Below are 14,758 nucleotides of genomic sequence, written 5' to 3' on the forward strand. Positions count from 1 at the left end.
GGAGAGTATAGTTTCCTTTTAAAAATATATGCCATGCAATACACACTCATTAGATAAAATTTCAAGAATGATATTTTTTTTCATAACCATTTTTGTGAGAATAATATATACTACCTAGAGTAATTATTTTCACTTACCAATTATTATGTTACACGATTATTTTGCATTGATTAATTATTTTATATTTTTATTACTTTATTACAAAAATTTAGATCTCTCAATTGTAAATTCAATGTTAAATGTTAAAATTTGAAGCATCATATGAAGTTAATAAATATAAAGACTATGCATATATAAGCATAAACAGGTGCAATGATGTTTTAAATTACCTAATAATTTCAAATTTAAATCCAAGCTACATATATATAATTATTTAAAGGAAAAATTTTATTACCTATAATAATTTTTTTACAAATCTCGAACACATGCAATACCTTATTTTAAAAGATGTGAACTCATCTTTACTTGTACCAAATTAATATTAGTAACTAAAAACACATTTATAAGCAATTTTATAAATATTTTTAATTTCATGTAAATATAAAAGAAACATAAAATTTGCTAATCCTATATTATATGTGAATCTAAACATAACTAATAACTAAAACAACTTGTGTTATTGGAGTCATAATTTTTTTTAAAAAAAATAAGTGTGCATGATTTATTACTATCTTTGTTTCTCAATTATATTTTCACTCTGTCTTGGTAGTTATTTCAACCATTATAATAATTTTAAAATATAAAATCACTTAAGAATTAATATATTTTTTATAGACAAGATGATTTTTATTATAAATTAAAATAACTCATACCATAATATATGACAGATACCTATTAGAATCAACTTAATGGTGAAGAGTTTGCATAATATACATTGATTATAAGATCTAAATGCAGTGTAACTTTTATACAAAATAAAAAATAGATATGATCTCACTACATACCAACAATACTTAATATTTTTTTTACAAATAATTAAAAAATTACACAATTTATGAAATATTTTTTAAATCTATTTCACATGTTTCTTTATTTATGCAGTAATATTTTATTTAATTTTCATAATCTAAAGTATTGAAATATAAAAATATTGATTTTAATTCCATTTTTTTGTCAATAGGCGTATTTTTAAATAGAATTACATTAGTTTAATGATTTTTTGTTGTGTTGTTATAAGTACAAAATATCTATTATTTTTTTAATGATTATTCTTTGGTGGAAAAACTGATTGTTTATTTTTAATAAATTTTTTTCCTAGATATTTTTTAATCCCCCATAGTGGAATCTGGAATCTTGTTTAAGAATTCCAAGCTTAGTTTTGCTTGAACTATGTAATGTTTGTATTTAATTTTTTAAGTACAAAATATTGGAATAATTTTTAAGACAAGAATCTAAATTTTATTTTATGAAAGAAATTAATCTTAATATTTTTAAATGGTTAATTTAAAATATTAAAATATAAAATTAAGCTTTTATCATTATTTTTTGTATGTTATTAAACATTGCAGTTTATTTTAGTAAAAATTCTTTGCCAAGCTAAAATAGTTATCAAAAGTTAAAAAGAAAATGAACAAATTGAGTAACAAGGTGTTTGATTTTCTAAATTCTAACTGCACCAAGTGATTTAAAACGAAATATAAAAAAATGTCTTTGACATAGAGAATTATAAGTTTTAATTTTGTGCTATCTTACATTTTAATTCTTATTTTTTTGGTGAACCAAGTAATTTTAATTCTTATTAGAAGTTTCAAATAATTGCTTTTGAGCAGTCATGAATAAATTTAGGTTAATTAGTTATTGATTTATTTTGCACTGAAGACAAATGTCTCCTTCCAAAGCTCTTATTACCTGTGAATGTGAACTTTCAATGATTTGTAGCTTTCAAACAGAACTTTCACATGGAGAATAGCATATTCTAAGAACACATGCACCTATGTAGGTTTACAAGGTGAAAGAAGACGATGCCGATGAATCAGCTGGAATTGCAAGTACGGCCACGTCTACTCCCTTTAGTAAACCTCTGACAATTATCACTAACAATTTTTTTAAAATTAATTAATATAAAAAGCTATAAGAGATAAAAAAAAGAAGAAAATAAATTATTATTAATTTTATCATTTTACCTTTCTCATTTTTATATAGTATTGTTGATAAAAAATCATTCAACATTTTTAAAATATATGAAAATATGTAGAGGGGAATTATAATTTACAGAAGCTTAAATATTTATCATTTATTTTTATCATAATAACGTATAATTTATAAAAATTTATAATATTTTTTCCAGCAAAAATATTAAAATTTATTTTTTACTCCCACAAAAAGTATTCTATATGATTGTATATATCGACCACTTCGTATACTTCTTAATTTTTTTGCAAAGCATGCCACTGCGTGTACTGCATACATATTTTCGTAGATTGGGGCACTCACAAGTCACACCCATATATTAATCATAACACGTAACATTAGGTTGAAGGAAAATGATTCGTTTACACGCCACTTTTTTGTGTGTGTGTGTGTGTGATTTTTACTAATTAAGTTAAAAAAATATAGAGTTTCTGTTGAATAACTAAAGCATGTCTGCGGTTGTTTATAGAAGGAGGGGTTTATACAAAAGACACATAGGGGAGAGGTGACTTTTTCTTTTTCATTGTAAAACTGTATGTTGGGATAAGGGTGAGAAAATAAACATTGAATTTGAGTTTGACCTTATTAGCTTTAGGTGTATTATGGGGAATGATCGGGCGGTAAGGTTGTTCAGTTTCCTTATCAACAATTGGAGAAATTTTGTTCTACTCTTTCGTCATATTACTTTACTTGGCTGTCTCCTTTCGTTCTGGCCTTCTGTGACTCTGACTGTCAATTTTGGATAAGAATATTGTAAGATAAGTTTACGTTTAAAGTATGTAATAAATGCGTTTTTAATTAACTTTATTTGAAACTATCATGATCTGGTCTAATAATCCGACCACATCCAACGTTTAAAAGCACAAGATCATGAACACAAATTGTTAATAGATTCGGTAAATCACACAAAATCAGAAGCATTTACCACATCTTGTTATGTAAGAAATATTAAGTCTTACAAGCCTCACATAAACCTTTCTAATTTTATACATTTCATCTTCTCCTGCAAATATGTATCAAAATCCTTACAATTATTCTACCAAAGCTTAACTCATAAAGATAATCAGAGATTCCAAATTCCCTTTCAAATAATTATATTTTCCTGTCTTGGGATGGTGCTGAATTAAGTGTGTTTAGTTTAAGAATTTATCGCATTCCAATACATGTTGAATATGATTTTATTGAGGGAAAACTTTGGCGTTTAATGTACTAAACACCATACAAACACAGCCTAATTAATTTATCAAAATTCAAACGAAAATATACTTTACTTAATGTATATATACACTATGCACCTTAATAATTTTAGAGAATTACTTTTTTTTCATTGAAATTATGTAGTCTAAGTTTGACTTTTTGGCTATTACTGTCCAGGGTCAAACTTAAGCACCTTGATGAACTGATGCACGCATTGAAGGGATTTTTTTTACGGGTACAACACCATTAAAATGTGCGAGTAAATATATATATATATATATATATATATATATATATATATATATATATATATATATATATATATATATATATATATATATATACGTACGTTCAAAATATACATACTTTTTTTGCTTATTAAATTTATTTTTATTAATGTAATAATTTATTAAAAATTGTTATGCAATATGATAATTGATTATTTTTGTGTTTGGTTGTTCTGTTAAGCCTAACAAAATTAGTGTTTATTGTTTAAAATTGTTTTCTGAAATTTAAAACTATACCAAACTGATGGGCTTTGATGATGTGTCAACCTAAACTCTTACCTTTTAACAAGAGGTCAACCCCAAATTCTTGGACACATGTCTGCTTATGTGTGGCCAAATTTTTGTGGCAGGGAGTATTAACGATCGTAAATATATGTACAGTTGTCCATTTTTGTTCCTAAGAGTGAAGTCAATGATGCCATAGGCTCTTGACATTTGTGATTTGCAGTATGTTGCTTCATCTATTTTAGCATCCGTGGCCATATATTCAAAAGCCATTGAAAATCAGGTGCCAAAATTCATCAACCTTCCATCTAACAACGTGGGATTTACAAGTCAAATGCTATTTTAGTTCATTCTCTCTTGTTAGTTTTTTACTTTTTCTACCAAGAAAATATTATTATACATATCCCTCGGAGATCTCACACGATTGTGGTTCCTGTTTTGTTAAGTTATAACCTGCAGAAGGAGAAAAGCCCCATACTGATGTCACTTTGTTGTTGCTTGCTAATTGTGAAGTCCTTGTACTTCACTGTAGGCATGGTGGCCAACTATTGTCACAATCACAAAAAATGATCTAGAAGAAGTCTAGAGTCGTTTGTTGATTATTAATATGCCCATTTGAATATGTCTGTTTATGGTGTTGAAGAATTAATGCGCTAAACTAAGATAATAAATGTTAATATTTTTCTCTCAAATAGATGATGATGAATGTGAATCTAACAAATTTTTATTTTCCTCCTTTTAAAAAATAATTACTAATGTAAAAGAGTGAGTCCGGAGATGACAAAAATAGTCATATTCACGGATTTCCAAAATAAAATCTATAACAATTTCAATTTGGATAATTAAATGGATATTTGCGAGTAATTTAAATTGGTCTTTTCTCTATCTATTTATTGACAATCGCGGGACATATATATATCAATGTACGTTGTATGCGAGTAAAGAATCGAACCATCGTACTCGCCCCTTTTAGTTAAAACTCTATGTCAATTCATTTGTGGAATTATGTTATTGAGTATTGCTTGCACTCAACTCAATGCTTTAATAATATTCATTTTCCTATATGTAAAAAAGGAAGAAAAAAAAAACTCCATGTCAAATTGTCAATAGTGTTTGTTTTTTACTTCCACATTTTTTAGTATAAAGTTGATAAAAGTTGTTGTCTCCTTGTTTGATATTTAGAAGACATACCTATTTTATTTTGCAGTCAGTTGGATTAAACAAAGATAAGAAACAGTAGATATAGTTAGAGTTGCATTCTCTAAACAATAAATTAAATATGAAAGTTATAATCAGCAAAAAATAAAATATTATAAAGTAATTAATGTGTTTCAAAAGCGAGTTATATATGCATGGTTTTCCTTTGCGTTTCGTAAATGTTCATCGATCGTGCCTAGATCTATACTACATGATCCGAATCTTAGTGTTGTGGGAGAGCTGGATAACAATAATGCGTCACTATATCTTTATATGCATTTTTAATATATGGTTTTAATTTATTTATTTTAATCAGCATATCACACCTAATCTTAGTCAAAAGGCTGAGGAACGTATTTTACTTAACGCACATATCATAGACATAGCCACATAGATGATCGCATAGCACCTGCTTTTGGCAATTACTTTGCACAAATGAAAGGTGGGTGACGACTGCCTTGCCTTAAACAGTAATCTAACACCTCTTAATTAATTGAATAACAAATATGCGTTTACAATGTGAATTTTGTATGTTAGTTGTGTGGTTTTCAAAACTCCAACAAACTTTGAATCTTGCATGGTCTTAATTGTTTCGTTCATATTTTTTGGTGGGGTTCGCGGTGCATGGAAGAGCTACACGACTACACGTAGAGGGTCACGCTGGTCTCAAGAGCTTCGAGATTGCAATCTTTGTTTTTGGTGGAAGCTTGCAATATTACATGGCGACGTGCTTATGTTTATCAAGTGGGAATCACACGGAACTTAATTAATTAAAAAGATATTAACAAAAAGTGAAGTGTTGGCACTTCACATAATGAACACGTATTATCATTGCATAAGTTCCTTCAACGATAATTTTTTATATTTAGAAACAGAATATTTCTGTTTTCATGATCATAACAGTACATTATTTAACGAAGGCCAGTTTTTTTTTTCTTTTTTTGTTTACACAAACCGAAGGCCAGTTAATTCGAGTAGAACATGCCTAATTTTCTTTACGTAAAGTTTTGACTTAATTTTCGAATAATATTACGTGATACACATGTGGTTTTAGACTAAAAATAATACTCGTTATTCGTTTTATTATAAGTTTGGATTATTATGTGTGCAATTTTCGTTTTTCGGGTATTATTTTTAATTAATTGAGTTCCTCTATTTTTAAAATTAAGTAAATTTGGTTCCTTATTAGTTTTCAATTGTCTTAGAAGAAGTTTCTTCTACTAAATCTCTTAAATCCTTATTTTTCTTTTTAAATACTTGAAGTTTATGATGAATTTAAGATAAGAAACGTGTGGGCTTTTGCCCCGTTGAATACCAAAACAAGAAAAAAAAATAAGAAACGATTTTGAAAGTTGATAAGTTAAAATAAAGTGAAAGTTTGGTATACAATGAGAAATATTGGTTTGAAGAAGCAAAATTAGGATATAATATATATATATATATATATAATCTTTTTTTTGTTGAAATCTGATATTTCTTTTGGTAAGTTTTAATTAAATAGGAAAAATAAATTAGTTTGTGAAAATTTTGAATAAAAAAATGAGAATTTGAGAGTTTAGGTAAAAGAAAATCGAAGGAGAGATAGAATTTCTTGAATGTTAAAACAAGAGACTTAATTAGTTAAAAAAAACTTTGGAAGATCGAAATCATACACAATTCAAATTAAAAAAATACAGTTAAGTTTAATTTTATTTAACATTTTTTGGAGATGAACAAGGGATTGAGATCCGTCTGTCAATAGCATCAATGAGAGAAGAAAAGACACTCTCCATCATGCAATGAGAGAATAGAGATATACTGAAAGCATGATCTCTTTGACTTCTCTAATAGATATGGATAACATTCTATATTTTCTCCCTGGCTAATGTTATTAGGTTCAATTCAAATAATATATGCGGCTTCAACATCTCTTGATCAACGTAATTTTTTTTAAAAAGAATAACTTATTCTTCTGTATCTCATGTGGGTTTCTTAATTTTAGGAATTGGTTCTATAAGCAATACATGTCTCAACAGGGCTATTTTACAAAGGTGAGTGAAAGAACACTATTTGAAGGTTCTTTTCCTCAGATACTTTAAGCTTGAGAGAGAGATAAAGTGTGTCGACTATTCATAGAATGTGAGAAGCAGATGAAATATTTGCTTCCGCAGGAAATTTGATTTTTTTTTTAATGCAATCTTCTTCGATTTTTTTTTAATAAGAATTTTGTATACTTTGTGTTTAAAAGAGGATCTAACACAATTGATGGAATATTATGCTGAGTTGTTATAAATATTTCTACAGATAAAAAAATGACTAGACTTCCTAATTAAATTATCTATCTTTTTGTTTGGTCCCAGTAAATTTGCTAACTAGTGCTAAATGCAAGCTAACGAAATTATCTTGGGCTAATGTTAGAATGAGTTAGCCCGTGGGCTATAACAGAACTTCTTAACAGTGCCGTCTTGTAATGGGCCAGAATGATTAGGCCTACACCCTGAGGAAAAGGATTTCCTAGGCCCATGCTCCTTCTATATAATATATCCCAGTGCGGATAGAGAGTCAGAGTATTACTTTTGTTTATGATTATTAATTAACTATTATAATAATCCTAAAAAAATAATTATTATAATATGAATTTAATAGCTAATGTACTGTAAAAACTTGTGCATTGTCCATTAATTCTTTATTGTTAGGATTTTTAAAATACTTATTATATAAGTTAACAAATCTATTACATATAATAATAGTTTGTTATTGAAAGATTATATAAACTGAGTGTAAAACGTATATTCATCCTCTCAAAGTAGTTATTATATGCTCCATGCTAAGCTTTCTATTTACGTCTTCCATCCAAACAATCTAACAATCATATGGCACATAATTGTCAACAAAATAAATTATTGAAAAAAGCATCCATTAGAAATGAAACAAGATAAATCACCAAATCAGACTAAATATAAAAATCCGAAGATCCTTATTACAGTAGGGGAAGCTAAAATCAACCCTGACTTTTATTGAGTGATGAAATTCTTTTATAGACCTTAGCTTTACACGAATGAAATTAAGACTTTGAAATTTGAAGTCCTTGTTCAATGAGGGAAATTAAATATTCATATTCTGTACTTGTGCACACCAAGCCAATCTCAAGTCCTCCTTCATTATCCCCAGTTTCGGCCAGAGACATACCCTTAAAGGAATGTGCCATTTCCACTTTGGTAGGCCTTCCAAATCCAAAATCAGTCTCATAAACAGTGAATTTTGGTGACCCTGTAACTATCAAAGTGCTTCCCAACACAAACATCTTCGTAAAAGATTCCCTCCAATTTTCTGCATCTTTGAAGAGTTCACTTTTCATATCAGCCACTGCCCTTTCAATGACCTTGACCGCATTCACAAAACCACTCTCTCCCTTGAGGTCTTCTCTCTTAAGCATTGCATAACAGAGAGTTAAGCAGTTTCCAAAGTAAGTTTTTGGCACAGGATGCTCAAGGCGATCTCTGCAATCTGCAGCGAAACGAAAGAACTCCTCTTTGACATCTTCTTCTTCATCATTTCTGCATCTTGTTTTAACCAAACTAGCCCACACAAAAGCACACGTCACCACAAATTTTGATATATATTGTGGTGTGTTGAATTCCTTACTTCTCTTCCACTGATTTAGCACCCATCTTCTCAGCCCCTCGACATCTTCTCTTCCAAAAACAATCGTTGCTTTGACATAATCTTCACTATTTCCATTGGAAACCTCAGAAGTTTTACCAACCTTCCAAGTTGACCTCTCTTCAAAGTAATCTCTTAAGAAGATAGCTTCGAGTCCTTTGGGGTCCTTCAACACTTCCCTATCGAAGCAAGGTGTTGACTTCTCCACAAGAGTAAAGTCAACTCCACCACTTCGACAAATGGAGGACCAAGACTTCATGAAATGGCTGCAACAACTATCATCCATCACGTGGCAATACGTGATCGCGATGCAAAGGCCATGGTTGGGGAAAACTGTGGCTTGCAATGCTACCAATGGGAAAATGAACGTGTCATGGTGTGTGTTTGAGCATGTTAACTTGGGAACCAAGTGATCCAAATCTTTGAGGCTTTTGGGGCGGTTGGATGAGAGATTTTTGAAATCTGCTTCGGACTCAATGATGGTTAAGGTGACAAAGTCATCACCGGTGCAGTGAATGAAGGGTTTGTGGGGTGGTGGTGGACAGAGGAGGTTTCCAGCGAGAGGGAAGAAGTGTTGAAGGGTTTGAGAGAGAGAGGTTTTGAGACAAGGAAGTATGGTTTCACAGAAATGGAGTGTGGAGTGGGGGAAGTGATAGAAGAATTGGCGTCTCACATAAATAGGACCTGCTAAAGGCAAATCAAGGAATGTGAGGGGAAGAGTGGTGATTGTTCTCACTGCTGGACCAACCTGAAATTTTTCTACAAGTTTGTGTTCTCTAAGAACTACCATTTTCTTGGATGGTATATTTCTGAAAAATATGAAAGAAACTTAGGTGAAGAAGCTAGCATGTTTAAGAGATGCAATGTATGTATCTATATATAAGTTCTGTCATCTTTTCGTGTTTGATGGATTAAAGTAGAAACTAGAAATTTAAAGTAAACTTGTCCACGAAACGCGTATATTCCATGTCTATATGACAAATAATTCTGATACATATATATGTCCTACATCAAGTTTTTATTTGACTCTTGAGAAGAAGAAAAAAACGATCCTTTTTATTTTTATTTTTATCGGTCAGTTATTATTAAATTATTAATTTTTATTAATGAAAAAAAATCGAATTGATAATTTATTTGTTATCTTTTTTTTCTTCTTTAATAACCACTAAGTCTTCGGTTACTCTCCGGATGATCTTAAAAACAATCAAAGAAGTCTTTTAAGTTAATTCCATAAATGCGGAGAAACTTCCAATTACTATTTGCCCATATGAAAAACTGATTATTCAACTGTTTATTTGTCCCTGTTTTGTATGTTTATTGTCAGTGATAAGATGTTAATCCTAAAATTGTAGCTTTTACATCGCTAATTAAGAATTAGGCTCGTGGACTTTTTCCTAGAACGCAACTTATTTATTTTTTATTTTTGAAAGGAAAGGCAACTTTATTTCTAATCAGTTGTTTTCATATAACCGACTAGCACGAAACCACATTGGTTCTTATCACTAAATAAGCACCGATTTTGACAAATAAAATTAATTAATATAAAGATGTTAGTTTTTCTTCAATACAAGTTCTACGCAAGTGGTTGGAAGGAACTAGGTAATTTTTTTAATATAAAATGATTCAGTCGAAGTCATCATGTTTGTCTACTAATGATTTGGGGTCTTGTTCTTCTTTCTGTGCTCCACTAGCTACGGCAAGATCGTAGGAAACTCATAAAGGGTTTTGTGATTTAAGATTAAAAAAAAAGTAATTAAGTTATAAAATAATAACTTAAATATGTTTTTTTTTTTTTTAAAAAAAATATGTGATTTTTATGTTTGTTATATAATAATTTTTTTTATTGAATCTCTAATAAAATAATAATTTTATTTTTCATTAGGAATATTCTTTTCTTATAAATTAACGAATTTTATATTTATTTTTATAATATTTTTAAATTTTTTATTAGTCAAAATTAAAATAAAATTTATTAATTTATGAGAGAAAAAACATAAAATTTATTAATTTATCAGAGGTTAAAATAAAATTATTATTTTATTAAAAACTTAATACAAAACAAAAAATTGTTAAAAAAAACAAACACAAAAATTGAATGCTTATTAGAAATTAAAAATATTTTTAAGCCTAAAATTATTTAATAATTATTTTTAAGATATTCTAAAAGAGTTTAATGAATATTATTGAGAAAACAAAAACTTATACGGTGAACTAATTAGAAATTAACGTTAAGATAATTATTGTTGTAAAATAAATAAATTTATTATAAATAATAGTTTATAATTAGATGATAGTATATTTTACCTTATCAATTCAAAACTTATTTTATTTTGTAGAAAGTACGTACAGCCTACTTTATGTTTGTTTACATCTACAATTTTTTTTAAAGTTGATTTTATGATAAACTAATTAAAATTAACAAATTTTGATTTTAATTAGATTTTTTTAACTTCTGATTATTTTAAAAAGGTGAAACAAAACCCTATATCATGGATAGACAACCGAGTCAAACTTAGTCATAAGTCAAAACTAATCACCCAGTACCTAGTTAAATTTAGCCACAGACAACACAATCACCGAACACCTAATCAAACTTAATTAGGAACAAAACCTAGTATTAGGTATTGTAATCACGGGCCAAAATGAAGTACTAGACACCTAATCAACCTTAGCAATGAACAAAAACATGGACCGATCACCAAGCCAAACTTAACCATGTGAAAAACTAAAAAAAGTGATTCTTTTACAAATGAAATTATAACAAAGGGCCCAAAATTAAACACAAATATACGATTTGAATTTTAAAATATTTTAGAAGATGAGTTAGATCCTAAACCCAAATTTAATATGATATCATAATCTATTGTAGTCATTATTGTTGGATGATTCGCATTGCACTCCAGGTCAGTAATTATGTGCGGAATGAAATGTGTTAAACTTCCTGTGAACACTTTTGACCTGAATCTCAGTTTACGACCTCATGTAACTTTATTATGATAAGAGTAAGGGCTAGGGGTAGGTATAGTCTCACATATATTAGATATATAACTTAATTAAATAAAGCTTCTAAAGCTTGGATAATCCGCATTGCACAAACTAGAGCTTGTAAAAAGAACTCTTATCTTAGTTTATTTATACATGGAAGAACGTTGTCTCACCATCACCAATCTTTAACCAGTCACAACTCACAACAGACTTTGTGGTATAAGAGGGACTCTGATCTTGAACCAAGATTGCATTGTCCTATCCCCAAAAAGCTATCTCCGCATCCTCTAAAGCTTTGTACTATGCCTCCCAGCCAAACAATAAAATAACCTTATTGTCACCTAATTAACTAACCTAAGACCTAACAATGTTATTCACCTTCAGAAAAACGTCTTTAAAATCATCCATTAGAAATGAAACAAAACAAGATAAATCACCAAATTGTACTAAACATAAAATTCAAACATCCTTATTACAGATTGGGAAGCTAATTAAAATCAACGCTAACATGTTGACTAATCAACTTCTTTTATAGACCTTAGCTTTCTTATAATAAGATGTCACATGAATAAAATTATGATTTCGAAACTCCAAGTCCTTGTTCAATAACAGAATTTAAATATTCAATTTCTGTACTTGTGCACACCAAGCCAACCTCAAGTCCTCCTTCTTCATCTCCACTTTCAGCTAGAGACATACCCTTGAAGGAATGTACCATTTCCACTTTGGTAGGCCTTCCAAATCCAAAATCAGTCTCATAAACACCGAACTTGGGTGACCCTGTAACCATCAAGATAGTTTCCAACACAAACATCTTCGTAAAAGATTCCCTCCAATTTTCTGCATCTTTAAAGAGATCACTTTTTAAATCAGTTACTTCCTTTTCAATGAGCTTGACCGCATTAAGAAAACCCCCTTCTCCCTTGAGGTCCTTTCTCTTGAGCATTGCTGAACATAGGGTTAAGCAGTTTCCAAAGTAAGTTTTTGGCACAGGATGCTCAAGGCGATCTCTGCAATTTGCACCGAAAAAAAAGTAATCCTCTTGGACATCATCTTCAGCATCATTTCTGCATCTTGTTTTAACCATACAAACCCACACAAAAGCACATGTCACCACGAATTTTGATAGATATTGTGGCGTGATGAATTCGTCACTGTTCTTCCACTGATTCAGCACCCATATTCTCAGCCCCTCGATGTCATCTCTTCCAAAAACAATCGTTGCTTTGAAATAATCTTCATTTCCACCAGCAATCTCAGAAGTTTTACCAATGAGTTTGTCCTTCCAAGTTGACCTATTTTCTAAATAATATCTCAAGAAGATGGCTTCGAGTCCTTTGGGGTCCTTCAATACTTCCCTATCAAAGCACGGTGGTGACTTCTCCACAAGAGTAAAGTCAACTCCACCACTTCGACAAATGGAGGACCAAGACTTCATGAAATGGCTGCAACAACTATCATCCATCACGTGGCAATACGTGATCGCGATGCAAAGGCCATGGTTGGGGAAAACCGTGGCTTGCAATGCCACCAAGGGAAAAACAAACGTGCCATCATGTGTGTTTGTGCATGTTAACTTTGGAACCAAGTGATCCAAGTCTTTGATGCTTTTGGGGTGGTTGGAAGAGAGATGGTTGAAATCTGCTTCAGACTCGATGATGGTTAAGGTGACAGAGTCATCATCGGTGGAGCGAATGAAGGGTTTGTGGGGTGTTGGTGGACAGATGAGATTTCCAGCGAGAGGGAAGAAGTGTTGAAGGGTTTGAGAGAGAGAGGTTTTGAGACAAGGAAGTATGGTTTCACAGAAATGGAGTGTGGAATTGGGGAAGTGATAGAAGAATTGGCGTCTCACATAAATAGGACCTGCTAAAGGCAAATCAAGGAATGTGAGGGGAAGAGAGGTTGTTGTTCTCACTGCTGGAACAACCTGAAAATTTTCAACAAGCTTGTGTTGTTTAAGAACCACCATTTTCTTCGATGGTATTTCAGAAAAAATGAAAGGAACTTATCTAGAGAAGCTAGCTTGTTTAAGAAATTTCATGAATATTATATATATATATATATATATATATATATATATATATATATATATATATATATATATATTATCCTTGTGTTTGAAGGATTCAAGGTAGAGAGTAAAGTCTTCCTTGAAACATATATTAATTCCATGCCTATATGACAAATAATACTGACATCATATTTATATTTGACTTTTAAGAAGAAAAAAGTTTGAAAAGATATGTATTAAACTATCTATATGGGGTTTTATTTATTCATTTTAAAAAATAGTTTGCGAGTAGTGTAAATTTTTTATGAGTAAATACCATTACTTAATACCTATAATAATTAATCTCGTTAGAAGTAAATTGTAATTCAAGACGAATTTATATATATTCAATATTGGGAAGAAAAAGAAACGGTTAATAATTGCAAAGCTATACTTATTAGAATTCCCTTATTTACTTCGTAAAAATAGTTAACAGAAATCTATGCATTAAATTAACATTTAACATTGTAATAGTATACATTAATATTTTATGTCAACAAATTGTTTGTTAAAAAAATATATCATATTATTATTTTTTATAGAGATTACATGTACTTTTTACATGAGATAATTTTATTTTAATTGGATAAAATTAGTGTTATTAATATAAGTTAACAATATTATATTAATGTGATGAAATTAATTTGAAATTATTTTTTAAATAAAATGTCAAATTTAAGTCTCATAGATAAAAAAAATATAATTGGAAAAATCAACCCTCCTAACTACTAAAGTTTCTCATAAGAAATTAATTATTAATAAAATTGATGAATATTTTATATCAATATTTTGGTAATGCAATAAGGAGGTTTAATCCAATAATCTTATGTGAATTATTTAAAATTCTATCCCTATCTAGGATTATTTTTTTTAGATGGAGAAAACAAAGGAAGAAAACAAGGAAAAAAAACAGATTGAAAACGCAAAAACTCAACCCCTCTAACATCAGCATCTAGAAGAGGTAACAACGATGAGGCACAGCTTATCTTGAACGACTTCAAAAGATTTATATACATTGATAACAAAATTAATATTTTCACCCATT

At 29.6% G+C, this 14,758-nt stretch overlaps 2 protein-coding genes across 2 annotated transcripts; both read right to left on the reverse strand.

The window, feature by feature from the left end:
- Positions 1–7,953: 7,953 nt before the first annotated feature.
- Positions 7,954–9,639, reverse strand: LOC100813644 (coumaroyl-CoA:anthocyanidin 3-O-glucoside-6''-O-coumaroyltransferase 2). Its single transcript, XM_003541874.5, has one exon. It carries the CDS (start codon positions 9,466–9,468, stop codon positions 8,080–8,082), a length of 1,389 nt encoding a protein of 462 aa, XP_003541922.1. The 5' UTR covers positions 9,469–9,639; the 3' UTR covers positions 7,954–8,079.
- Positions 9,640–12,096: 2,457 nt separating this feature from the next.
- LOC100814180 (coumaroyl-CoA:anthocyanidin 3-O-glucoside-6''-O-coumaroyltransferase 2) lies at positions 12,097–13,682 on the reverse strand. The gene has a single exon (XM_003541875.4). The coding sequence runs from the start codon at positions 13,630–13,632 to the stop codon at positions 12,238–12,240; it is 1,395 nt and encodes a 464-aa protein (XP_003541923.1). The 5' UTR covers positions 13,633–13,682; the 3' UTR covers positions 12,097–12,237.
- Between the last annotated feature and the right edge of the window lie 1,076 nt (positions 13,683–14,758).

The sequence above is a fragment of the Glycine max genome, chromosome 13 (genome assembly GCF_000004515.6).
Source record: "Glycine max cultivar Williams 82 chromosome 13, Glycine_max_v4.0, whole genome shotgun sequence".
Taxonomy (NCBI): Eukaryota; Viridiplantae; Streptophyta; class Magnoliopsida; order Fabales; family Fabaceae; genus Glycine; species Glycine max.